The 25,635-nt window shown below is 51.8% G+C and overlaps 1 protein-coding gene across 1 annotated transcript in view; it reads right to left on the bottom strand.

The window, feature by feature from the left end:
- LOC133345274 (SCO-spondin-like) overlaps positions 1-25,635 on the bottom strand; it is a 178,995-nt gene that overhangs the window by 132,163 nt on the left and 21,197 nt on the right. Inside the window, 24 exon segments of the mRNA XM_061555889.1 lie at positions 463-576; positions 979-1,030; positions 2,258-2,417; positions 3,232-3,382; positions 4,009-4,194; positions 4,740-4,880; positions 5,619-5,771; positions 6,472-6,724; positions 7,516-7,610; positions 8,313-8,435; positions 9,226-9,495; positions 10,100-10,297; positions 10,905-11,147; positions 11,733-11,926; positions 12,658-12,879; positions 13,303-13,396; positions 14,315-14,464; positions 16,148-16,257; positions 16,795-16,922; positions 18,391-18,593; positions 19,215-19,349; positions 21,292-21,548; positions 21,955-22,049; positions 23,986-24,169. Coding sequence (XP_061411873.1) covers positions 463-576; positions 979-1,030; positions 2,258-2,417; positions 3,232-3,382; positions 4,009-4,194; positions 4,740-4,880; positions 5,619-5,771; positions 6,472-6,724; positions 7,516-7,610; positions 8,313-8,435; positions 9,226-9,495; positions 10,100-10,297; positions 10,905-11,147; positions 11,733-11,926; positions 12,658-12,879; positions 13,303-13,396; positions 14,315-14,464; positions 16,148-16,257; positions 16,795-16,922; positions 18,391-18,593; positions 19,215-19,349; positions 21,292-21,548; positions 21,955-22,049; positions 23,986-24,169 — 3,911 coding nt within the window.

The raw sequence follows: 25,635 nt of genomic DNA, 5'->3' as shown, positions 1-25,635 counted from the left end.
CGTCCCCTGCTGCGCGTGGAACAGATGTCGCTGGAAGGGATCTCAGAGGTAGCTCTGTGAAGTCCACTTCTGTGGGCCGTTCTGCGACGCGAAGGGTTGCACTGCTCTACGAGAGATCCGAAAGGACACTTCGTCTCGTGAGGTAACCCTTGTCCGTGCGATTTTTGGTAAACAATGTGCTGTGGATGAGGCGTGAATATTCTATCATATGCATCATTTTTTTTCCCAGATTGTATTACTAGATGGCAGATATTACCACGTGACAAAAGATGGTGGCACCCTTGTACAGCTACACATGAGAAGAGCGGTGAGAAATGTGTAATTTTGTGTTCTGTAAAAAATAATGATGCATGAAATGTATCAAAGAATCCCAAATGTGGTATTTTGAGACTCGGTGAAGCCTCTTTTTCCGGGGTAAAAAAAAACGTCATTATTATAATTATGATGAAGAGACTAAGGTACCGGGGCTGGGCCCACCGCTGGGACCAAGAGGCTCGATTGTTGTCCACGATGGGTGCGGCCTCCTGTCGTGGTCCGGAAGGCCAGTGGGCCCCTGCGCCGCTGAACCATCCGAGTCTGATGAGAGACACAAAACAGGGCTCTTGACTTGAAACTCCCCCCCTCCGCCCGCCATGTGACATGGCACGTGTCTCAGTGCTTAAACAAAAGTCAGATGATAATGGGGCGGCACTCATCTCCGCCAGTGGGGGGGAGGGCAGGGGTGGGGGGGTGGGAGGTGGTCCTAAAAAATTGGTGGACATTCCACATTGCTATCTTGGGGGTCATTCTCTCCACAAGAGTAAACCATCGTTGGCTTTACAAAACGTGTTCCGCATTTAATGGTCCTGGAGGGATGACGGGCTGAGTCAATCCCTCAACCCACACTTGAACTTGCGTACAATTCTAAAAATATATCTGCCACAGTGGCACCTGGTAGCCAAAATACGTCAGAGGAGCATGACTTGCGATGTTACAAACCTTTGGGCGTGCAGTGACAGCACTTATCTTCTTGTTTTATTAGAACCATGCCCTGAAAAACAAACATTGCAAAAATCGTGGCACAAACTTTCACTTCAGCATAATTTTTTTTTACCACTCAATTTCAGCTGAGTATGTGAGAGTCAACGACCCGGAACACCACATCCAGTATACTTCTTGAAATGGCTGTAACGACTAAACATGTGTCTAGTCCAGCTTACCAGTAACCCATAACATACTCAGTGAGAAATTGAGCTCTGATTATGATTGTAACAGTTAATTGATCGGCAGGAGGTCGAGATGTTATCTCTCTTCCATGGTACGCGGGAGGCCGTGGGTACGATCCAGACTCTGACGATGCCTGTTGCATAGTTCGAGTCCGCGTGTCCTTTCTGTCTGTGGTGGCGTGGATTTTGCTCCACATTTAGAATCATGCAGTTAAGATTATTTGGCTGCTACTATAAATTCCCACATTATATGATGATATCAGCCACTTCGATGAGTTATCGCGTGTGGCCAGCTCGCCTCTGAAAAAGATCGAACAGCTCAATAGGCTTTACCTGTTAAATACTATCATTGAGTTTCACAAAATAGGTTGCATGTGGTGGGCTAAAGTGCGGGTACTTCCACTCCTTCAAAGATGTACAGCCTGCCTGGAAGACTAAAACACCCTTTAGAGGGGTTTTCTAGAGCTCCCTCGAGGCCTTTCTGCCAGCAGTGGCGTGAGCCATAGTAATTCCAAACGTCAACCGTTGCCCCCACCCATTACACTGGTCAACACACATTTTCTGGCATAAGGTATTCCAACCGTTTTAAGGTAATTTTGGGGTGCTGATTCCAAATCTGGCATCAGTTTTTGTCTATCACGTCAGGTTTTGGAGATATCAAATATTGCATTTTCAATAAAAACTGCAGAAGAAAAATATTAAATAAATGTGGATTTCTACATAAAATGATATTATAAACACACTATCCTAAAAATACAGCACCATATTTTAACACTAAAGCAGTCACTGACTCGCAACAACTTGCAATCATAAGTGACAGTTAATTTCGGGTAAAATCAATGAAAATGGGGTATGCCGATAGCTTAAAAATGAGATGTGATAGAGCAAATCTGAGATCAGATTTGGAATCAGCACCCTGAAAATAAAAAAAAAAACAGCTGCAAAAGTCCAGGCCAGAATTTTGTTTTGTTGTTGACCATATATATTGTAGTGACACAATTTCGAAGGACACGGCGCGCGACTTTGCCGGAGATTCTCCGAATGGGCCTCACCTCGGGGCAGCCGGTGGCCGCGTAGGGGCAGAACTTGGCACAGTGCACGGTGAGGTCGGGCAGGCACTGGCATAGGTGGCACTGCGCCGCGTGCCAGAGGTCTCCAACCAGGTGACGGATGCCCTCCTCCTGGCACTCCCGGCAGGGCTCCGTCTGGCACCTGTGTGGGCACGGCGAGCCCCCCGGCATCACGCCACGGCATCGCCACCCCCGGCCGAAGGCGTGCGTCGTCTTCGTTGCCGTGGGGCTCACGCACGTGAATCGGTCGCGAGGCCAAAAGTCGGGGCCTTCTCTTGCTCAGAGAAGCGATATAGGTCGTTCTCATTTGTTTTGGGTGTCCCTGAGCTGAATATGGGAATTCTACATTCCCATGGCAGGGAGAAGTATAACCACAGGACAATAACTGGAGGACCCCCACAAAGTAGTACTCATTTTCCAAACCCCAACCCAGACCTGACCTCGTGACAATTCCAATTTTGAGTCCAGTGCTCTACTATGGCGGCACCATCCAGCCAGACACAAAGACACCCACGAAGCACCCAATGAGAACTTGGACAAGATCCGTAGCAGGAACCTGCTGCAAACCTGGTCGTACAGAAAATAGGTTGCTTAGCTATGTCTCATCTGCATTTTTTGCAGGCACTGTACTCCAATTTCACGTTACAATACTCATTTTTTTTAAAATAGGCTAATTATCCCATTGAGGCCAAAGCCTTTTTTTATCCTGGGACGACACTTGGGAGACCTGAGGTGACACGTGAGAGACTTGGGGTGACACGTGACCCTACGGTTCAGTGTCCAGGACCAGAGAGGTTTATGATGAGGATGGAGGAGGTGGTGGTAATGGCGGCGTGGGTGGGTCGGTCGGTAGGTCGGTGGGTGGGTGTTTGGGTGGGTGGGTGGCAGTAATTGAGGGAGAGGAGGGCCGGTGGGGGAGTGGGTGGGTGGGTGGGGAGTGCGACGCTGCACGGTACCTGCGCGCTTTGCGGTGGATCCCGCGGCACTGCAGGCCGTCTCCGTGCTTGCTGGGGTTGTTGGGGCTCCTGAATGACCACTGAACGCTCTGCACCCCGCACGGTCCCAGGCACTCCCCCCACTCGGACCACGAGGACCAGCCGCAGTTCACTGCAGGGGCAGCGACGAGACGCGGTCACTACGTGAGCAAATTACCATCGGTAATCTGCGGTTAAACAATGTGCACGGTGGATAGTGAAGATATCGCCAACATGCAAAACATCATGCCAACATGCAAACCAGTAAATCGCTTTCTGACCAGTCTACAGGTGTATGTTATTTTAATATACATGTATATTCTCTATGGTTTTCTCTCGATTAATCTCGCTTTTTTTAATATATTCAAATAGGATTTGGCCCAAAAACCCCATGTAAGGGATTCTGCAAAAAGGTCCCAAAGTTTCAGTGAGATGCATCTAAAAACAACTACATTATTATTATTATTCTTTATGAACCTGAATGAATAGCAACATTAGTGTAATTATACATTTTATAACAGCATGGGGAAAAAAACAGTTCCACAGTTAAATATGAGCATATTAGAGCATCCGACTAGCTTGGTAGCCCACGTGCCTCCCACACAGAGTCAAGCGAAGCTTTTCCTAGACGAGTAATTGATTGCGAAGCCGTGCGGCGTGACCTCGTTGGGTCTAAAACGCAAAGTGCCATGGGTGTCTCGCGGGGGGGAGGGGGGGGCGGGAGGGAGGGGGGGAAGGGGGCGGGGGGTGCCGGCAGACCGGAGCACTCTGGGTTGGGCTGGCAGTGCTGCAGCCGCCCGTCCTGGCACACGCAGAGGTTGCACTCGGACTTGACGAGCTGCCCGGGCCAGTGACGCACGCCGTCTTGCACGCACGGACACTCGGCCGCTCCCACGCAGCGCTGCGAGGTGGCGTCCAGCACCTTGCCCGGGGGACATTGGCAACCTGTGCTCGCACGCGTGTGGGATGGACGACGACAACAACAACAATTGGAAGGAACCGGAAAGAGAGGAAGACGTAATAGAGAATGGCTCAACGAGATTGGTGCCAGAAAGATGTGGCCACGACATGAGCACATTGAACACAAGACAGAGAAGAGTGGAAACAAATGTCAGTGGACCCCTACAGGCTATCAGCCCGAAGGTATCCACAGGTAGATAGCCTGTGGACACGAGACACTACAATACACTACACTATACACTACACCACTATATAAAATTGAAAACGAATTTCTTCGAACTGATTTTTGTGTTTGGTTTGTTGTCCTTCCCCGGCACCTCTAATTAGCACGGTCGGCCACGTTCAACACACGAACATGCATCACAGGCGTGCACCACCACTGCCCGGCAGTGCATCCATGCACTACATAAATCCAAAGTGCATTATCAAGCAAATAATCTAATAACAAAAACAGACCTGTCCTTGACCCAGACACAAGCGGTGGCGTCGACACTGAGAAGAAGGCGCGGTGCATTATGGGAGAGGCCGACCTGCGTGGCAGGGCAGGGGCTGCTTGCAGCCGGCGTCGCCCACCAGATCCTCGCAGGTGAGGGGGCATCCAACGCAATCGCGCCACGACATGTCCCCCACACAGTCCGCCGGCACGTGGCAGTCGTCCGTGGGGCACGGCTCTGCCGAGCGTCGCAGTCACATGGACGGCATGGTTGGGGGGGGGAGGCAGGCAAACGGGATTCGTGAATCTTCTTGGTTCTTTCGGTAAAGTCACGTAGAATGGAAATAATAAAATAATAAAATAAAACATTTTAATTTTATTATGTTTTATTTGAAAACATAATAATTTTATTGTTTTATTTTTATTATTTTATTATGTTTTATTTTAAAACATAATAATTTTATCATGTTTTTTTTTTATTACTTTATTATTTCCATTCTACGTGACTTTACCGAAAGAACCAGGAAGCTGAATCCCTGCAGTCACGAAAGCTGTAAATCGGGATTCGTGAAGTTAAGGCTTGTGTTGTGTTCTTTGTTCCCGTAAATTGTGTTGTGTGCTTGCGACGCGTACAGCGCTGTTGTCACTCCGATGCTGGATGAGGGACCTGTGGGGGTTTGTTTTGCCCACTCTTCACTGCAATGAGCGCTGCGCGTTAGTGAAGCTAGGGAGCATATACGTGGGAGCACGGTATAGTACAACATTGGACATTGGCGCACTGCTCCTCTGCTGCCCACATTTTAGTGTTCCTGCACCAGCCAATAACACCGGTTTGTTCATGTCGGTCGCCCCCGTTCGAGCACTATATCCAGGGTCGACCCTGCTAAGGTACAAAACGAAACACGGCAACAGCGACAAGCGTTGTGTGGGGAGGTGCTTCGGTAAGGTGAACATCGTGCTCGGGGATTAAACACACGGATCTGGGTCGTTTCCCGGGAGGAGCCGGGAATCTCCCAGCACATGAGGCCGCCGTTCTCCGCCAAGCGGCACTCCCGGCGCCGCACGACCACCCCTCCGCACGCCGCCGTGCAGTTAGACCAGACGCTCCACTCGCTCCACTCCCCGTCTCCTAGTTAAGTAAAAAACAACAAAAACAACGATGAACAACTCGTGAGCGCGACGACAGCTCCTCTATCTCCCGACGCGTTTCTGGGTCGTGCCCGTGCGTTGTCCGGCACGACGCCCGATGGTGTCAGGAGGCGGGCGCTTCATCGTGTCCAACGACGCGTGGCACAACCCGAAAACACACATCGCTGGCGCTGTCCAACGCAGGAGGGCAACTCCGCTTGTGTAATCCAACCCACTGCAATACAGCCTCACCTCTCTCTTTCCTTACACAGATCCGCCTTTGACATTCTCTTCTGTCTGTGTTTTCAACACAAATTGTTCCCGACCATCACAAACTAATGGCCCACCTTCATGGCGCATGTGCTATGAAGATGGGCCATTTCCAGAAACGCTGCCTATTATACATGTCTTCCTTTCAAGGCCAGAGCTGTTATTGACAGATGTGCTGAGTTCTTCCTAACATCACAGTAACGTATAAGAATAGGGATTTGCGAGATGCCACGGCATCTCAATGTGACTTACAAATACGTGGCAAATGCAAACACACACATCAGGGTAGAGCATAGGGCCAGTGACAGCGGGGACAAAACAGCAAGCCGCACACACGCACGGCAGGGCGACCGGATTTCCTAGGGACGTCAGCAAAACTCCCAAGCCACCGGCGACGAAGGAAGAAGCCGACGACGTGCACGGCTACTCACTGGGGCAGGCCGTGCTGAAGCACTCCTGGGCCTCGGCGGCGTCGCCCCGGCAGCCCCGGAGGGCGTCGTGGTGGTCTCCGGCCCGGCCGGGGGGACACTCCCGGGAGCGGCGCTGCACGCCGGGCCCGCACGCGCGGCTGCACTCGCCCCACGTGCCCCACGTGCCCCACGAGGTGCAGCCCGCTTCGTCCGAGGCCACCTCCGCCGCGCCGGCCACGCCGCGGTCCGGGCAGTCCCACACGCCGTTGCACACCTGGGCGGGGGGCGGGGGGGGGGGTTGGTGAGGGGCAGAGGGCGACTCGAACAGGTGAGCGGGCGAGCGGCGAGAGACGAGCGTGCGCGCGTTTTCCGGTTCAAGCCATCTTATGAGATGCTCGATGTCACGATAGATGAGGATATTACGAGATAGACGATCGTGTTTATAATATTGATGGGCCAAGCAGGGGTTAGAGTTATTCATTCACAATAAAAAAAAAAGCTGTGAGTTGGAATCCCACTCAAAGATGAACGTAGCCTTTGATTCATCTGAGGTTAATAACACGAGTTTTACTTTGTGGGAATTCAAAAGTGCCTTGGCGATGAACTCTTGACATAGAAACATGGAATGTCCTTCATTGGCTCAGGGCTTCGTAAGACAGAAGTCCCACCCGGCTCTTCTTTGATTTAGGACACGTTTTGACTTTGCCTTGACTATTAACCATTTCAAGTTTAAGTGAGATACAGCGAGACATTGTAGATTAGGAACAAAAACACAAGCAACATTTAGAAATACTGTGGCCAAGTCATGTACAATTTATTTTTATGCATTTAGAAGAAGTCTACCCATTATTGTTGGGACTTTGTATGGAGTTGTGGGATCAAGCCATATTTACACAAAAACGGCCACGATTCCTCCACAAAAGTGGCGGCGCAACGTCCAAAATAGCCACAACAATCGGGTCAAACGCCTCTGTGGGCTTTCACTTAAGATTCTCAATAAGCGTCGCTGAGCGCAATACTAGGCAGCTGGAATACGTGGAAAAAGACAAGAAGAGGAGGACTGACCCGCGAGAAGGGCAGGCACTGTCCGGTGAGGCACGTGAACTCCGGGCACGGCACGGCGGCGGCGTCGTCGTCGGGCGGCACGACCACCCTTGGACCTGAAGCGACGGAGCGAGGCAACGCGGCGAGGTTGAGTTCAACCGGCCCGGCGAGTCATCGCTGTGCGCAGCGTGCTGTGCGTTCTCGAGCGAGCCGCCCCTGACCCCCCCGCCCCTTTCCTGCCTGTAGGGCTTCTTCATTCTAGCACAGGGGTCAGCATCGGCTCTTTAAGGACTGCGGTGCGGCTCTTGAAATAAAAATAAAAAATGGCTCTTATTGTTATTTTGGGTTGCCGACCCCTGACCATGGAAGTCCAGTTTACCATGGGAGTCCAGTTCACCATGGAAGTCCAGTTTACCATGGAAGTCCAGTTTACCACAGAAGTCTAGTTCACCACGGAAGTCCAGTTTACCATGGAGTTCCAGTTTACCATGGAAGGCCAGTTTAGCACGAAAAGTCTAGTTCACCATGGGAGTCCAGTTTACCATGGAAGTCCAGTTTACCATGAAAGTCTAGTTCACCATGGGAGTCCAGTTTACCATGGAAGTCCATTTCACCATGGAAGTCCAGTTCACCATGGGCAGGGGTCGGCAACCTGTGGCTCTGGAGCGGCATGTGGCTCACTAAGCACTGTTCCGTGACGTCATTTATTGAGGGCCACCGTCCCGTATTCACCACTTGCATTGACTTTCTTTTTACCAAATTCGACATCGATCAGTCAGCCATTCATTGCCGAATCGGTAGTCATGAAAAAACCTCACCGCAGGACAGCTCATCCTCGGCGTCTGGGCAGTCGGGGATGCCGTCGCACACCTTGCTGGCATTCACGCACGTCCGGTTGTTGCACTCGAAATTGCCGGGGCAAGGAGGGATCTGGGCAGAGCCTGGTGAGGTACACACAGAGGACGTAACGCAAAAATCTGTCAAAACTTGACCCCTCCGCCCACTCCGTGTACGCACGCGTACTTTTTACACCCCCCCCCCCCACCCCCCGAATCCTATAGAACGGCCGATATTTAATCCATGCAGAAACGATCAAGTGTTAATAATATGAACCTGTTTAAGCAAACAGATAGTCCACCGCCGGACTATCTAACTCATTTGAAGGCCAATGTAGACAAATTATTATCGAGGCTTCACCGCCCCCCCCCCCCCGTTTCCTATGCGTACATTGTCAGTAGACCCCCCCATACGTAAGCGTACGCATTTGGGTTACCCCCCCCGCTCCCCCCTCCATGCGTCTGTACTAATTGGATGGCCCCTAAATGGATGGCCCCTATGTTCCTCATTCCGTGACTAACAGCGCCACCTATTGCGGAGTGTCTCGTCTGCACACGTTGCACGCGGTGGTGTGGTGGTGTTCAGGCTGTGTGGCCTCGATGTGGACAGGCTGTGTGTGTGAGTGCATGTTGTACGTACGTATATGTTAAACTTAAACTCTAGATTTATGTTGAACTTCTTTCGCACCGTACGTAGCCAACCGTACTAATCGGAGGTGCGGGGACAAGGACAACTAAACGCAAAATGCAGTTTAAAAAATTCCGTTTGGGGCTCCAGCCGTGAAACAACACTCCTACTAACTTAAAAACGCTCCTACCAGAAGCTAGGTAACCACAAAGAACGCTTTGTGGGACGACTTCATCGCGCGAGCACGCACGCAGAGGGACGGCTCACCGCATCGGTCGAGGCTTTCGTCGGAGAAGTCCAGGCAGTGCGGGATGCCATCGCACAGCTCGGCGTGGCGAAGGCACTGCCCGCCGCCGCCACCACCACCGCCACCGCTATCGGGGCAGGGCACCTCGCCGGGGCCGCACGACCCGTCGCAGCCGCGCTCGTCGCTGCCGTCCCGGCAGTCGGCCTCGCCGTCGCAGCGCCAAGCCAGGGGGCGGCACTCGCCACTCGCGCACGCAAACTCCGTGACCTTGCACGGGCTGAGCGCGGGTGCTGAGCGCCGAGAAGGAACGAGAGCCCGAGTGAGAAAAAAAACTCTGAATAGGTAAATAACAAGGAGACAATACACATGCCTCCTTTCCGTGTCCGTCCCGCTACGTAACAAAAATATGATTGGTATGTTTTCTCGCACATCCCCGTCGGTGACACGGCCGACTGGGAGTGAATTGTTTTTCAGCAGCATTGGTTGGCCATGTGACAGATGAGATTAATTAAAGTAATACTTTTATTTTGTAAATTGGAGGGACGGATATGGCTAAGGACGGCTTATCGTCTGCTCATTTATGTTAGGAACAATCAAATGATCATGACGATAACACAAATAACAATAGCCATGTAAATTTCGATTTAAAGCTTTCGTGACTGCAGGGATTCATCTTCTTGGTTCTTTCGGTAAAGTCACGTAGAAGGGAAATAATAAAATAATACAAATAATAAAAAAAAACGTTTTCTTTTTCTTATTTTCTTATTTCCCTTATACGTGACTTTACCGAAAGAACCAAGAAGATGAATAGCCATGTACTTCGCGCGATCCAGGAGAACGTCGCTGAATCTCAAGCGAGGGTGCCGCCAGGGGACACATTTGGCCCACCGCTACCTGAGCCGGGGGTCGGGGTCACCCCGGGAGCGGTCGGGGTCAGCGTGGTGACCCCCGGGCGGCCATCTCGCTCGGCGCACAGCTCGGGGCTCTCGTCCTCGCCGCGCTGGCAGTCCGGGACGCCGTCGCACACCTGGCGCCCGCTCACGCAGGAGCCGTTGCCGCAGGGCAGCTGGCCCGGCCCGCACGTCACCGGCACTGCCAAGCGGAGGGGTGGGCATGGGCGGTGTGGGGACAGTTACATACGCACGTTAAACTTCTGTCGTACCGTACGTAGCCAACTGTGCGAATCGGAGGTGCGGGGGAAGGACAGCGATTGGACATATATACGCGAGGCAGGGTTCCTGATTAAATGCTCTAAAGAAGCGTGCATGCAGGGTAGAGGGATGGTGTGCTCTGAACCCGGCGATCCGAGTTCAATTCCTGGCCGCGGGAAAATATTAACTGGTCTTGCCACCCGAACCAATCCTTTGATGAACCAGCAATGACCAACGTGGCGAGGTATTGTTAAACAACCTCATGATTGACACAGCGTGGGGTGCACTTTATCCAGAGGGGGGCTGATCAAGGGCTGCAACTTACACACGGATGTCGATTCATAGCAACTACAAGTAAAAATCCTGGTTGGGAGTCCACTCACCCCCATCATTCCCCGTGGGCCGATAAAACGTGCGCCACTTTGTCAGAACCCCAGTGGCTTTCCACGGGACAGGCCGACAGCAGCAGGCGAGTAGCACTCAACAACGCAGCAACAATCCGTCATAGAAAAACTCATCCCCGCCCCCACGCCCCACGTCGTCACCACCTCCTCCGGGGTGTCCACAGAAGGCCTCGTCCACAGCGGGCCGGCAGTCCGCCCGGCCGTTGCAGACGCGCAGGGGGCTTAGGCAGAGGCCGTCGGGGCACTGAAGCCACCCGGCGGGGCACGAGCAGCCCTCCTCGTCGCTGAAGTCGCCGCAGTCGTCATGCCCGTCGCAGCGGTGCAGGTACGGGAGGCACCGGCCCACGTGGCACCGGAACTCGGTCCACGCGCAGCTGCCGCCGCACGCTGGCAAAGGGCACGCCGAGAGAGTCGTCGCGCGGTGCGAGGGGGCCGGACCGTGAACTGATGTCCACCGACGTGCCAGGCGGGCGATGGTGGTACAGCAAGTAGGGTTCGCGGCCCATGGCTATCGGTTTCCTACTTCTGGTGGGTTTTGTCTGAGTACTCTCATTTCCTCCTATGCCACCCCCCAATGTTTTTCTTTTTTTCTAATGGGTCAAACATCATCCCACGCTGAATACAGGACCCAACGTCAACAGACTTGAGCTTAAAACGAGGTTCCAATTGATGAAAACAGGGCACATTATTACATTATTACAAGAGAGCCCGTCCTCTAAAGAAACTGGTGCCTGCCAAAAAAACATGGAATTCCCACTTCAAACTCAGGCCTCGCAACAAATATCCCCATTAGAGGAATTCATCACACATTTCAATCAGGGACCCATGGTGCGTAGTTCAGTCTCCAAATATTACAACGCTCGATCTCTCCTGCCTCTCGATCTCAACGTTGCCCGAATCGTCGCCGCATCGCGGACTCCGGCAATGAACGACGTAGGAGGCCCCGCCGGGGCGCCCGTTCCCGCGCCTCACCCGACTCGTCGGAGGCGTCGCCGAAGCCGCAGTCGGGCGCGCCGTCGCACACGCGGGAGAGCGGCACGCAGCGCCCGTTGGCGCAGGCGAAGTCGCCGGCGCCGCACGGCGTTGGCGGCGCCGGGCAGCCGCGCTCGTCCTCGCCGTCGGCGCAGTCCGGCTGTCCGTCGCACCGCTCGCTCGCCCACACGCACCTGGGGGGGGGGGGGGGGGCGGACGCACAGCGGGCACGGCGCGTGCTGGTGACGGCGTTGCGAGTCGGCCGCGGCCCACGTTGAATGTGGCACGTGTCCAGACCACAACTTTGCAGTGGCAGTACGATACCAGCCTCGCCAATACACGTGCGTACATACGAATGTTAGTTACGCAAACACACGGCAAGTTTTTGCGTAACTAATTAGTCCACATTTAAACTCAGGAAAAACCGCCTAACAGCATATCCCACGCATTCAGCGACTTCTGCAATGCTGAGAGGGTTACTTTTGAGAAGTACAGCAATTATTAATCTCGCCTGAGATTTTAGAAGTCACGTAACACAATCCTGCTTCTGGCGGTTTGAAAAAGATGCAATCTTGTACGAGTGTCACGACCACTCTCTGGTCAAATGAACGCGCATTCGGATGGCCTTTAACCTCGTTAATGGCAGCAGTGAACGCGCCCCGTCTACGTCCACAGGAGAGACGCGGCGACGAGGTCAGCTCACGTGCATATTTGCGTCGCAGAATCATGAAGGGTGGCAAATGGCTCGGATGGGGCTTTATTCAGCAGTGGATACACCGTGACTCATGCCGATGATGATGATGACGACGGCGGCGGTGGAGGAGATGACGCATGCCCGTGCCATCAGCCCCATTCCGTGATATAAATCTCACTGCGGGGCGGTTAATCGCGCCAGGATGACGACGAGCGGCGGCGCATCGCTCACCGCCCATCGGAGCAAGGGAACTGCTGGGGGCCGCACGACGCCGCGCACAGCTCGTCCGAGCCGTCGCCGCAGTCGTCCTGGTTGTCACACGCCCACACCGCCGGGATGCAGCGCCCCGTCGAGGCGCAGCGGAACTCCGTCGCCCCGCACGCCCCCTCGGTCTCGCCGGCCCCGGCGCCGCACGGCGACCCCGAGCACCGCCAGTCCCCGTGGTGGCACGTGCTGGCGCGAGCACGCGCGTGCGGAGAGGGCGGAAGGGTGCGAGCGTTAGGTTTAACACGTCGTAGGCTAATCACGTGGAAATTTACAGCAGCCAAATACTCTTAGACGCATGTTTCTAAATCTGGAGGGAAAAACCGGAGGACCCGGAGAAAATTTCACGCGAGCACGGGGGGAGCGAGAGAGAGAACATGCAAACTGCAATTATACAAAAGGCGTCAGGGTCGGGTTCGAACCCACGTCAACCTGTATACTAGGCGAGGTAGTTAATATCTCGCTACCGTGTCGACCCACGACCCATGGCGCACTGCAGTGCTCGCAAAACCCAGGTGGAGTTTGTTTATTTTATCATCGTGATTGTGGCGCAGCTACGGTACGGGAACACGGTGCAACCGTGACGCGGCAAGCCCGCTGCAAACGCTTCACCAATTCCTGCAGTTTCTGACGATGGAGGCCTCCGGAGGATACTCGACGGCGTCGAGGAGGCACGAGCACTCGGCCACGTCAACGCACGCGCCGTCTGCACGCGGTCGGACGGAGGAGGAGGATGACGCGTCATCGTGGTGACGGTAGCGCCCGCTTCGATCGTTCGCCGGCAGCGTTTCAGACATTCAGACATTCACCTACTCCTAAAGCTGCCCACTGGCTCAATCATTTTTATCATGTATCATGATATACATATAGATTTAAAAAAACATGCACATTGTGATACGTGAAAAGACAGTTGTATGTGTCATATAGACAATGAGTGGAATGAGCTCCCCCAGGACATAACGGAGGATTGTCCAACCGAGATCAATATTTTTAAAAATACGTGATTTTTTAAATTAAGCTTGACCCGTGATAACTTTAGTTTTTTGATATGTGATACATTTGTACTGTGCACCGTGATGTTTGCCACCAGATAATAATCCCATTGTAGACATAACCAATGAACTAAAACGAACTAAAATCAACGTCGACCTGCACTTAGAAGTGATGCAAATCATCTGCCCATCATACGACAGAATAATTGTCCAAGTCTATTATAAGCTGCGCAATGAACGCCTACCGAGCCGTTTCAGTTTGAGTGTGCTGTTCGCCTGCCAGAGCAAGACTCAGTACACACAAGGTCCTTGCCAGACATGGACCACACTACCTTGCCGATCTCGTCAAGGAGCATAAACCATCATCACGCAAACTCCGGTCATCCTCGCAGCGGCGGCTTTTGGCAAAACCGCATCGCGAGCTTTCAGATGCGCTTCCACGGCCGTCTGGAACGCTCTTCCTTCCAACATTAGGAAGCCACCGGAACTACGCAACTTATAAATAATCCAGATTGAAAACTCATTTCTTCAGAACTGCATTTTGTGTTAAAATCGTTGCCCTTTCCCCGAGCACCTCGGATGAGCACGGTTGGCTACGTACGGTGCGAAAGAAGTTCAACGACAATCCCCACCGTGGTAAACCGTGCTCTGGGGGCAGAAGCAGCCCTCCACACACGAGACGGCGTGGCAGTGCGGCTCCAGCTCCTTGCCGATGTCCCGGCAGGTCGTCTGGCACGGGGGACCGCACGCCTCGTACACCAGCCCACCGTCGCACTGCATCGCTGCGGAAAAATCAAGGGTTTACGGCGGGCTAGAGTTACCGCTGCCAGCGCTCCACATTCACGTTTGCTGAGATGTGATTCATCTCAGGAGTGGGCGTGCCTGTGGCCCAGCGTTCAGGAGGCAGGGTTGGTGAATCACACGAAGCTTTAGTTTACTTTGCTTGGTCGATGCTTCCGTTTAGCCAGCCTCCCATACATTTTAGAAGGGAGATCCGTAGTGTATGAACAAAGCAGCAAATAAAACAAAGGACAAAAACATCGATATTGCAGAGAACGGGTAAAGACATCATCGAGTGCCCGTAGCTCACCTATGAGATGACTCATAGATGGTAGTACAGCAAGTAGAACGCTGACCTTATTCGAGAATATTTTTGAGCATTATACCTATGTATGCATGACTGTCTGTCTGGAACTGATCACTTGCCAAGTGTAAAGGTCGCCAAATGAGCAGGTGGAATCGTTCAGCCGCTCTAAGCGGGACCCTCCGGATTCACTGAGACTTTCATGGATAATTCCGGACATCTGACGATCCGCAAGTGTCTGGGATTAGAGTCATGCGCCACAGCGTCTGACATCATTCCGAGTTAACATCGCACACCCAATCATGCGTGCGCCTCCATGAAGTTCAGTGTGGTAGAGCGTGCACCGATTACCCACAAAGGAAACCGTGTGAGCCTAATCTAAACTGCCGCTGCGTAGCACATATAGTGCTAAATTAGAGCAATTTGCATAATACTGGGCACGTGGTGGCAGTTGCCACAGCAAATGGGTCGCAAAGTTCAACTCCCGGTTGAGGATTCATGTAACTGAACATTCCCCCTGGGGTGATAAAATGAGTACCACTTTATGGGACGGCAATTGTGATTGTCCTGCAGTGGCGAGATGTTATTTCCCTCGCTTGCTACGCAGCAGGTCGTGGGTTCGATCCCGACCCTGATTCCTGCTGTATATTTGGAGTTGGCATGTCTCTCTGCCCGTGGTCGTGTGGATTTTTATCCGGATCCTTCGGGGTTTTCCCTCCACGTTTAGAATCAACGTGCGTGTAGAGTATTTGGCTGCTATAAATGTCCACGTGATAAGCCACTTCGTTGAGCTGTCATTTGTGGCCAGGTCGCTTCTTTAAAAAGTGCTACACAGCTCAGTGAGCTTTACCTGGTAAGTAAAATAGTAAAAAAAATATGAATAATTTGCATTGTATTTCGTGTATATAACTATTTTTTATACAATCTTGATTTGAAGCTTTTGTGACTGCAGGAATCCATACACGGTAGGACCAATACCTCTGCCATTGCTGATCATTGTTTGAAAGCTGTGGGCTTACATGAAATTGATTTTTCCAAGACGAAAGTACTCTGTAAACCCTACCTTCAGAGATTTGTTCACGAAGCCATCCAGATATATAAACACAGACACCACTTCAACCAAGAAGATGGGTACAAACTGAGCAATCATTGGAAACACGTTATTGACCAGGTAAAGTCTTAACTGACTGTGATGTTTCAATCCTACCTGCCTATGTCAGCTGTTATTTCTGACTCTCTGTGTGTGTCTCTCTCTCTGTGCCTCTCTCTTAGATCTCTCACATGTCCTTTGGATTGCATTCTCATGGTGCTAATCTCCCATTAATACTGCTGAGGAGGATGAGTGGGAAGCAGGAGGGTGGAGGAGGGAGGTGGGGCTCACGGCAAAGGTCCTGCGAGCGCCAGCGGATGTAGACGCCGTTCTTGTTGCACTCCTCGGCGTAGGTAGCGATCGCGGTGCAGAGGCACTCGCAGTCCCCGCCAGAGTCGCACCTGCGCGAGGGAGCAGCCGCACGTCCGACCCAGGTCTCCGGTTATTGTATTATTACTCCGATTATTATTATTATCGATACGCTCGTTAACGCCAGTGGTTGAAAAATGTTGGGAGAACATTTTCCTCGTTTTTCTGTAGAAATTTTGTATGGAGTCAATGTGTCTTCAGGCGGAAATAAGCCTCAGATTCCAACCAGTCGTGAACAGTTACAATCAGGACGCTACTGAAAAAATATTAATGGATCACTGCACACAACGCCAATAGTGACCGTGAAAGAAACAAAATGTTGTTTTGAAAAGCAGAGAATGTTACCCAATTTATTAAGAGATAAGCATCTGACATTTTTTATCAGGGTGAGCATCCGTTATTGATCCTAATCCCTAAACGGTAACCCAGTGACGGACACACAAGAAAGAGCTTAACTGTGGCCATTCGGCCCTCAATCGATGATAAAAAAAAACATCGGCCAACCCGCTTACGGTACACGCCGGGCTGAATCCCGGCGGGGGACTCGGCGGGCAGAGCGGCAGACGTACCCGCAAGCGTCGAAGACGCACCACGTGTAGAACTGCTCGTGCGGCACGGCCGCGTGGCACGGCTGGAAGAGCGGCTGGCTCAGCACGCCGCACCGCTTGCGCGCCCACGTGACCCGGTGGGGGTTCGCCTGTGCCGACGACACCGCCGCGACGGCGAGGGGGTTCAACGACGATCCGCACACTCTATCGCACGCGCTCGCGCGAGCGACGCGTTCACCGCAATTCAAACGCCGTCTTTGAAACGACGGAATTAGCAATTCTGCGGAATGAGCCTTGGAGGATTTCCTGGATGGCTGCACGACAATTGCGTAAGATTTGCATTGGAAAATTTTGCACCCGAGGCTTTCGAGACCAACATTGCAATGAATTATTGGCTTTATTGATCGCGAACAGTAAAATGTGTGTCGTACACACTTCTCCACCCGACACAGCCAAATTAATAAAGTTGTCACGTGATGCACAAACGTGGCTAATTTTATCCTGCAAGTTTTATACTGCAAATGTGCTGAAGCAGTAATACGATTGCACGTTTGTTCACGTGACTTCATTAATTGGCTATGTTGGGTGGAGGAGGGTGTGCAACACATATTTTACTTACCTTATCTGACCCAAGCATCTGTTATGAATCATAACATGGGCGAGTTGAGGTTAGCCCACTCAGCTATCCTCTCAGTTAATCACATTGTAATGTCAGCAGTTCAGCGGTTGCCTCCTGTCATTCCTCTGTACCTACCAGGACTCAGAGATTGTGGAATTTCTACCAGTGACTCAAGGTCACCGGTTGAGATTAGCACCACCCCAATGTCTATTTAAAGATAGGTACTCTATGGGGCTGTTGCGTCAACATTCGCATGTTGACGAAACAGCCCAAAGAAGTAACATCGCCAATTTGTTTTCTGGGTAGCTCTATTCTTGGAGGTGGTACATGACTCGTAGTCCCAGAAAACACATTCCTGCGGAGGGAGCTGGTAGGAACGTTGGGTTGCTCGGTCAATGGCCAGGGTCAACGGCGGCGTGGTGTATTCCGCAAATATGCCCGACTGTGAGGGCGGGCACAAGCCGGCGTGAGTAGGTTAAACGTTGAGTTTTATAAGGGCACCACGGGGTGACCAGCCCCTCCCCAGTCAGCCCCACCCCTCCCACCCAGCCCCACCCTCCCCACCCAGCCCCTCCCCACCCACCCTCCCCACCCAGCCTCTCCCCACCCTCCCCACCCAGCCCCTCCCCACCCTCCCCACCCAGCCACTCCCCACCCTCCCCTCCCCACCCAGCCCCTCCCTCCCCACCCAGCCCCTCCCTGCACGACGGACGGACGGACACAATAATCCCCTGTAGGCTGCTGTAACCAGGAGGTTCCTTCCAGTACGGGTATACTGGATGCGGTGTGCCGGGTGCAGAAGTAGTTTCATGTATTAATGTTGAACTTATTTCGCATCGTACGTAGCCAACCGTGCTAATCGGAGGTATGGTGGAAGAAGAACAGACGAAACACAAAAAGCAGTCCCAAAAGACATGAGCCATCAATCCAGATTTGAAAACTAAAATTAAGTGCTGAAAACAGCTCGGGGTGGGGGGGGGGGGCGGGGAACCACGTACCGCGCACGGGTCGGGGAACTTGTGACTCTCCACCTCGGGGCACGCGGAGCTCATGCGCCACGAGTTTCCGAACACTTCGGACGTCGACTCGACGCTGCCCTGCCGCGTGCGGAAGTCGTTGGCCGCGTCGCCGTCGTAGTTTCCGCAGAGGCCACCGACTCGGCCCCGGTGCGACGGGTCCAGCTTGAGGTAGACGCGAGTCCCTGCCGGGGAGACGGGGTCAAGCGCGGGTCACGTGGTCGCATTCCGATTAGCTGCGTGCGGTGAGAACGGAGTTCGGCAGACGTACGTGCGTGCGTGCACTCCGCTGAACCGGAGAAAGTAAGGCTCGGAACGACAGCAATCTTTAGCTCCCTTTCGTAATTTCTCGACACAATTATTGGTCACAGTAGAATTTGCGAATCGTTCAATTTGCTGTCTCGTTTGTATTGGTGTTCCTGTGTTCTGCAGTACTCCTACAATCTCAATTGACGTTTGCGATAATAAAATGGCACACACAATCAATAAAAAAAGTAAAATAGGCCCTATAATTAAGGACGCTTATGACCAGTAATGTCGGCCACTACGTTCAGCGTTGCAGTGTGGGAAAACGTGAATGAAGAAAATAAACCTAATAAGAGTCATGAGACATAAACCAGAAATGATGCGCTACTAAATCTTAGGCTCGCGTCACATTTAACCATCAACAGCAACAACAACAACCAAACAACAACAACAAAAATGCAACCAGCACATTTACAGCTGCGCGCTCATCAATTGCCGCCGGTAAACACGGGGGTCCGTCGCCGTGCAAGCCCCCCCCCCCCCCCCCCGTGGGGTCACACCTCCGTCCCACAGCAGGTGAAGGCCCACGCTGGCCGCGACGCCCACGAACATCCCGGCACGGTGCAAGGCGAGACCGCTGCCCCCGTACACCTTGGGCAGCTTCACGGCGAGCCCGTTCACCGTCACCTCGCGGCCTTGCGGGAGGGTGGGGGGGCAGCGGAGGAAACGAGTCACATGGAAGCACATTAAGGGATAGGTAAATACCTTGCAATAAAAGATGCAGAGGTTTAAAAAGGTAGTACCGAACACATGATAATTGTTTTTTTACCCTTCTATCTGGCAACAAAACTGACACCTTTTTTACAAGGAGTCATCTTTGTATAGACCACAATACCTGCAGTCATAATGCAAACAAAAAAACATAACTCTGATAATGTGCACTGTCCTTGAAGTTGATTGGTCCACACCCGAGACAGCTTTCCTTAGAGCCTAGTCTCACATGGGTTGGACCAGATGACGCCAAAAGGCGCACAACTCAAAGACAATGCACCATCAAGGACAGTGCACATTATCAGAGTTATGTTTTTTGTTTGCATTATGACTGCAGGTATTGTGGTCTATGTAAACATGACTCCTTGTAAAAAAGGTGTCAGTTTTGTTGCCAGATAGAAGGGTAAAAAAACAATTATCATATTTTTACTGGCAAATGAGGTTCCAATGGAGTACCGAACACAGTTAAACTGACGCTTCACGTTAAGTGTGACTACATTAACCGCTCTCTGGCCTTCGTGCCTGATAAACCCACAGTGGTGACATCGCCTTTACTCCCCTCTATTTAAGACCAGAACAGGAGGAATTCTTCACTTTTCTGGCGATGGCCTGATGAGGCTGGTTGTAATCACCACCCAAAACGTCGTACTCAAATTTTAAATGTTGTGGGTGTGCTGAAGTAGTAACTAATTGGCACGTTTTGTTTACGTTACAAACCTTACAAATTGGTTACGTAGGGTGGTGGCGGGTCGAACGACGCATTTATATTCATGCGATCAAACCCAAAAACCTTTATCATGGATTAAATACCCGTTATGACCATTTGTCAATACTCTGGTAGGTGAAGGACTCAACATTTGCCAACTTCAGCTTGCTTCATATTTGGATTATCCTTGCAAGAGTTGAGTTGTACGCCTTTTGGCGTCATCTGGTCCAACACCAATGGAGACTAGGCTCTAAGGAAAGCTGTCTCGGGTGTGGACCAATCAACTTCAATGACAGTGCATATCATTACCATTATCAGAGTTGTTTCTTTTTGTTTGCATTTTGACTGCTTGTGTTGTGGTTATTGCAAACATGATGCCTTGTATAAAGGTGTCAGTTTTGTACCAGTTGAAAGGGTAAAAACCTACTACTTGCAAGAGTCAATGTGACTACCTGGTTGGATAGTGTCGAAAATAAATCATTCGCAGCCCGTTGTCAATCCACTGCTGGATGAGCATGGCATGCGGGTATTTTGACCGTGCGTAAGCGTGCCGGTGAGTGTGGGTTGGTGAAGCGGGTTGGAGGTGGGGTGGGGAGGGTTGCAAGGCCTGGGTTTGTGATCGTTCGCCACTGACGTTAGCCGTGGCTGGGCACTGATGTAATTGTGCAGTGCGCAAACCACCGCTTACTCCCAGCACCCATCAAACACAATTGTGTCCTTGGCTTATCGAGGAAATCCCAAGTCTCATGAAATCGCAAGTACATACATACAAATCTTTTGAGTCGCCTGCATTTGAGATGTGCAGTCAAGTGAAGTGTTTTTGCATGCAAGAAGAAACTGGAGTACCCTAAGAAAACTCACGCAAAGAAAAAAGTACGACTCAAAGTCTGCACATATGGGCCACGAACCCGTGCCATGTTGTCCCAAGGGCTGGCAAAGTTTCAGCTCGAAAAGTTTGGTAATTTCACAGCAACTGCCCGCGACCATTCACCATCGCAAAAAGAGCAGCGTGGTGAAACAAACTACGGAGCTGCTCTCGATCCACCACAGCGGCTGCGACAAAGCCCCCGAACTTCTCCGTGTCTCCTCCCCGCACGCCGGTACGCGTCAAATGAACAATCGGCGGCCGCCCCCCCCCCACTCCCCCCACCGCGTCTCACCGCGCAGCAGGTGCACCGTGGTGCCGGCGACGGCCACCGTCACGGACTTGGTGCAGGTGACGGCGCTCGCTCCGCACGGCACGTTCTCGGCCGCCACGGAGAAGAGGCCCGAGGCCTCGCGCGCCAGCACGTAAGCGCAGTCGCCCGGGAAGGTGAAGGGCCGCCCGTCAAACGTCACGTAGTGGGGGTCGCCCGTGGCCACGCACGTGCCGGGGCAGCGACGCCGGCCGCATTCCCAGTGCCGCTCCCGGCACACGCTGCACACGCGCGCGAGCGACGAGGGCGTCGTTTGTTCCGGCATCGGGCGACCGCTCTCGAAAAACTGTGTCAGGCTGGCGCTGCGGCGTAGCACTCGACTCGGAAATGTTGCGAGTTAGGATTGTCGGCAATAGGTGACTTTGTGGGAGGGTTTCTGGGGGATTGTTCCTTGTCCTGACATAAGAATTGTTGAATTTACCAGCACGAGCTTAATAACAAGAAGAGTTACGAGCTCAACCTAACACTCACTTGAGCCTAACACCCAGCAGTGCCAGTCGTCGCTCTGAGCACGGAGCAACCCGGTGACCTCAAATTTTTATTTTTATTGACGCGTCAATATATCTGCAGATGCCTCTTGGGTGGCCTTGTAAGGAGGGTGTTCAGTGACAATGCGGCATTGCTCACCATGTGTTGCACTCCTTCTGGATGGTGCTGTTGCTGAAGTACTCCATGCCGTTGTGATGGCAGGGGCACTCGGAGGGTGCCACGCATCGATCGTCCTGTCGAGACATCGGTGCCGTTCTCAACACACGCCCAGGCTCGGCAACACACGAGGGCGAACGTGCCGCTTCAATGCACCATTCGCACAATTACAACCGCAGCGCACATGACACGCACGTGACGCTCAACTTTGTTGCGATTTACAGCCCATTTTTGTGAACCATCAGCCAAAGGTAGGCGATCCCCACGCCTTGCAGCCCACGAGAGATGTATGATCCATACTTGACCGCACTGCTTAGTGCACCTTGATGAAAGTAGGGGAAATGCACAACAACAATTATTTTTCCTGCACTGCCCGCAATGACCACCACGCACGGCTTTCACGTGCAGTGGTCACCCAAGCTGGCCCGTGACTGAGTGACGGGGGGCTAAGCGGCTCTTACCCAGAACGAAATTTAAAAAAAAAGTGGGAAACCGATTTGAAATGGACATTGTACACAAAAAAAGGTGCAGTGTGTTCGCCACAAAGTCGAGAACGAGGCAAGCTCTGCGCCGTTTCCTTCTGAAGGGCATCTTCACTTTGCCGGAGCTGCTGCTGCTTCTTCATCTTCGTTCGCATGGCTGCTGATGTGGATGCAGAGCGACAATTACAATTTAACATTCAGGTGGTCAAGCCGGATAACCGCGTCCGTGAGGCAGCACGAAGCCAACTCCGCGACCAGCGGACGCGACTATCAGCAGCGCTGTTGCATAGCCCCACCTACCGGCGGAGTCAGGCAATAGCAAGGCACCTTCGATTGCAATTGTGTTCGGAGGAAGCGTATCGGTCGAGTGTGTGCAGACAGGGCTTATCGCAAATGTACTGAAGCAATACATGGTTGGCTTTATTTCCCTGGCTTTATCTCGCTTTATCCCTGTTGCACAAAGGTTATTACATTTGCGAGTACTTTCCATTCCCACGATGTTTACTGCTCCCACAATAATCTGCTGTCCTTAAAGCACACCTGAACATGTTTTCGTCAGGATCTTCACCAAACTGACATGCCACAAGTAGAAGGTTATTGCATGAAATGATAACACTGTGAGTGAAGATTCGTATATCGTCTCTGGTTTTGATATGGGGCCGTCCATAAATGACGTCACGCGATTTTGGACGATGTTTGACCCCCCCCCCCCCATCGTCACAAAAAATCAGACCCCCCCCCTCAAATATGACGTCACAAAGCTCTGCCCCCCCCCCCCCCCAAAAATATAAAACATGCTTCAAATCGCTTTAAACTATTGTCATTGTGCGTATTTAATGTGGCGCTGCACTCTGATGGTGTAGGAGAAAACATGTATTAAAAGTCTATTTAATTAAGTAGAACGTGTTGTCTATATTTATTTAAAGTTGCGCATTTTGATGTGACGTCACATTTCTCAAACCCCACCCCCTCCCCTTGTCACACATCGTCACAAATGCCTGACCCACCCCCCTAGGTGCATGACGTCATTTATGGACGGCCCCTATGTTAAATTCGAGTACGTATCTTTCTTGCACATTACGCATCGTCTTTTCGTGGACATTGCCGGTTACGGCGATGACAACAACACAAATCACAACACCGACAATGAATGGACAAATTCCAGGAATTGTGTTAAAAGACACACCTTCTACATGTGCTGCCCTTTAGTCAATCATCGTACCCAATGTGGTATGGATAAAACTTTCATACTCTTAGTTTTTTCGGTCAAAGTCACGTAGGTAAAAAAATTAAATGAAAATTAATAAAAATAGTGATTTTATTATTTTTTTTAATTTTTATTTCATTTTTTACCTACGTGACTTGACCGAAAAAACAAAGAGTATGAATCCTTGCAGTCACGAAAGCTTCAAATCTAGGATAAAACTTCCACCACGTTTTACAAAAAAACGCGAACTTGCAGGCCGAACCCACTCCCCAAACGATCTCGTCCAACAACCGTGGCCTGATGCCACACACAGAGGGCCCTCACCAGCAGCACCAGGCCATCGGGGCAGCCGCAGCCAGAGTGCCGCGGCTCCGCGCAGGCGTCGGGGCCGTCCGGGCTGTCGCAGGTGCGCACGCACGGGTGCAGGCCCCACCGCTGGTTGCTGGGGCAGTGGCCGGCGTCGCGGCAATCTCTGTCCGTGCAGTTCCAGGAGCCGCGCACGCAGGAGCTGCACGGCGACACGCAGGGGCACGTCAAGAGCGCCGCGGTGGAGAGATGTTAACGACCTCACCCGGTAGGTTGGAGGTTCGTGGGTTCGATCCAGACCCTGACGCCTACTGCATATTTGGAGTTTGCGTGTCTCTCTCTCTCTCGCGCGCTCGCTCTCCGTGGTCGCGTGGATTTTTTTTCTCCGGGTCATCCAGTTTCTCCTTCCACATTTAGAATCAACATCATGAGTTTTAGAGTATTTGGCTGCTATACATTTCCGTAAAGATGGGCCACTTCGTTGGGCTATCAATTGTGGTGAGGTCGCTTCTGAAAAAGAACTACATAGCTCAAGTGAGCCTTACCTGGTAAAATACAAAAAAAATGGCATAACATCTGTTGGTGCCCCTGAGCTAGTGACAGAAATTCCACATTCCCATGGCAGGGGCCATTCTAAATTGAACAACCACTGTTGAAACACCACAGACCATGACGAAATGACGTGTCGCTAAGTACATATTTAAATATTTAATCATTATCATTCCAAATATAAGTGCATTAATTCAAAAACATTCTCTTTTTTCAAGAGCGGACCTAGGGAAAAAATATTGACAACAATGTGCTTTAACTCAATAACCACGCAAGAAATGTATCACGGGTCGTTCAGAATAAAATTTGTTACAAAATAAAACGGGAATGTGAATCGAACGGAGAAGGCCGACGGCGAGAAATCCCCCCCGGCACCCCCCCCCCCCCCCCCGAAGGCAGACGTCGTCGCGTTTTTCGCGCACTCCTCCCCACCCCACGGCGGCGGCGGCGGCGTCTCTCCCCCACCTCCGCTCCGTGACCCTCGGCGTCTGCTGCCATGTGGTAGAGATATGCAATGAAATCAACCTATCCTGTGCGTGACGGCCAGAACAGGCCATAGGGTGATTTCATCAAACATCTCCTACCACTCGAATTCCTTCTTGCCAGCCGGCATAGCGCGGGCGAACCAGAAAGCGTCGCGTTTTTCTTTTTCGGAGACAATGCAAAGGTCCGTTTAATTTTATTTGTGGCTTTGACCAGGGGGCTCGGCAACCAAAGTAACAACAACAACAACAAGAGACATTATTTTCGAATTCGGGTGTAAAAAAAACAGTATTTCAATTCCATGGTGAACTGGAATTCCATGGAGAACTGGACTTCCATGGTGAACTAGATTTCCATGGTGAACTTGACTTCCATGGTGAACTGGACTTCCGTGGTAAACTGGACTTTCGTGGTGAACTGGACTTCCATGGTAAACTAGACTTTCATGGTGAACTGGACTTCCGTGGTGAACTGGACTTCCATGGTAAACTGGACTTTCATGGTCAGGGGTCGGCAACCCAAATAACAAGAGAAGCCATTTTTTTCACCGCAGTCCTTAAAGAGCCACCGCATGCGGCTCCGGAGCCGCAGGTTGCCGACCCCAGGGTGAGACCACGTGGTGGGGTATTACGTCAA

The sequence above is a fragment of the Lethenteron reissneri genome, chromosome 21 (assembly GCF_015708825.2).
Source record: "Lethenteron reissneri isolate LAM-NWPU_2019-01 chromosome 21, ASM1570882v1, whole genome shotgun sequence".
NCBI classification, from domain to species: Eukaryota; Metazoa; Chordata; class Hyperoartia; order Petromyzontiformes; family Petromyzontidae; genus Lethenteron; species Lethenteron reissneri.
Note: the sequence above shows the minus strand (reverse complement) of the source record. Positions and strands in the feature narration are given on the sequence as shown.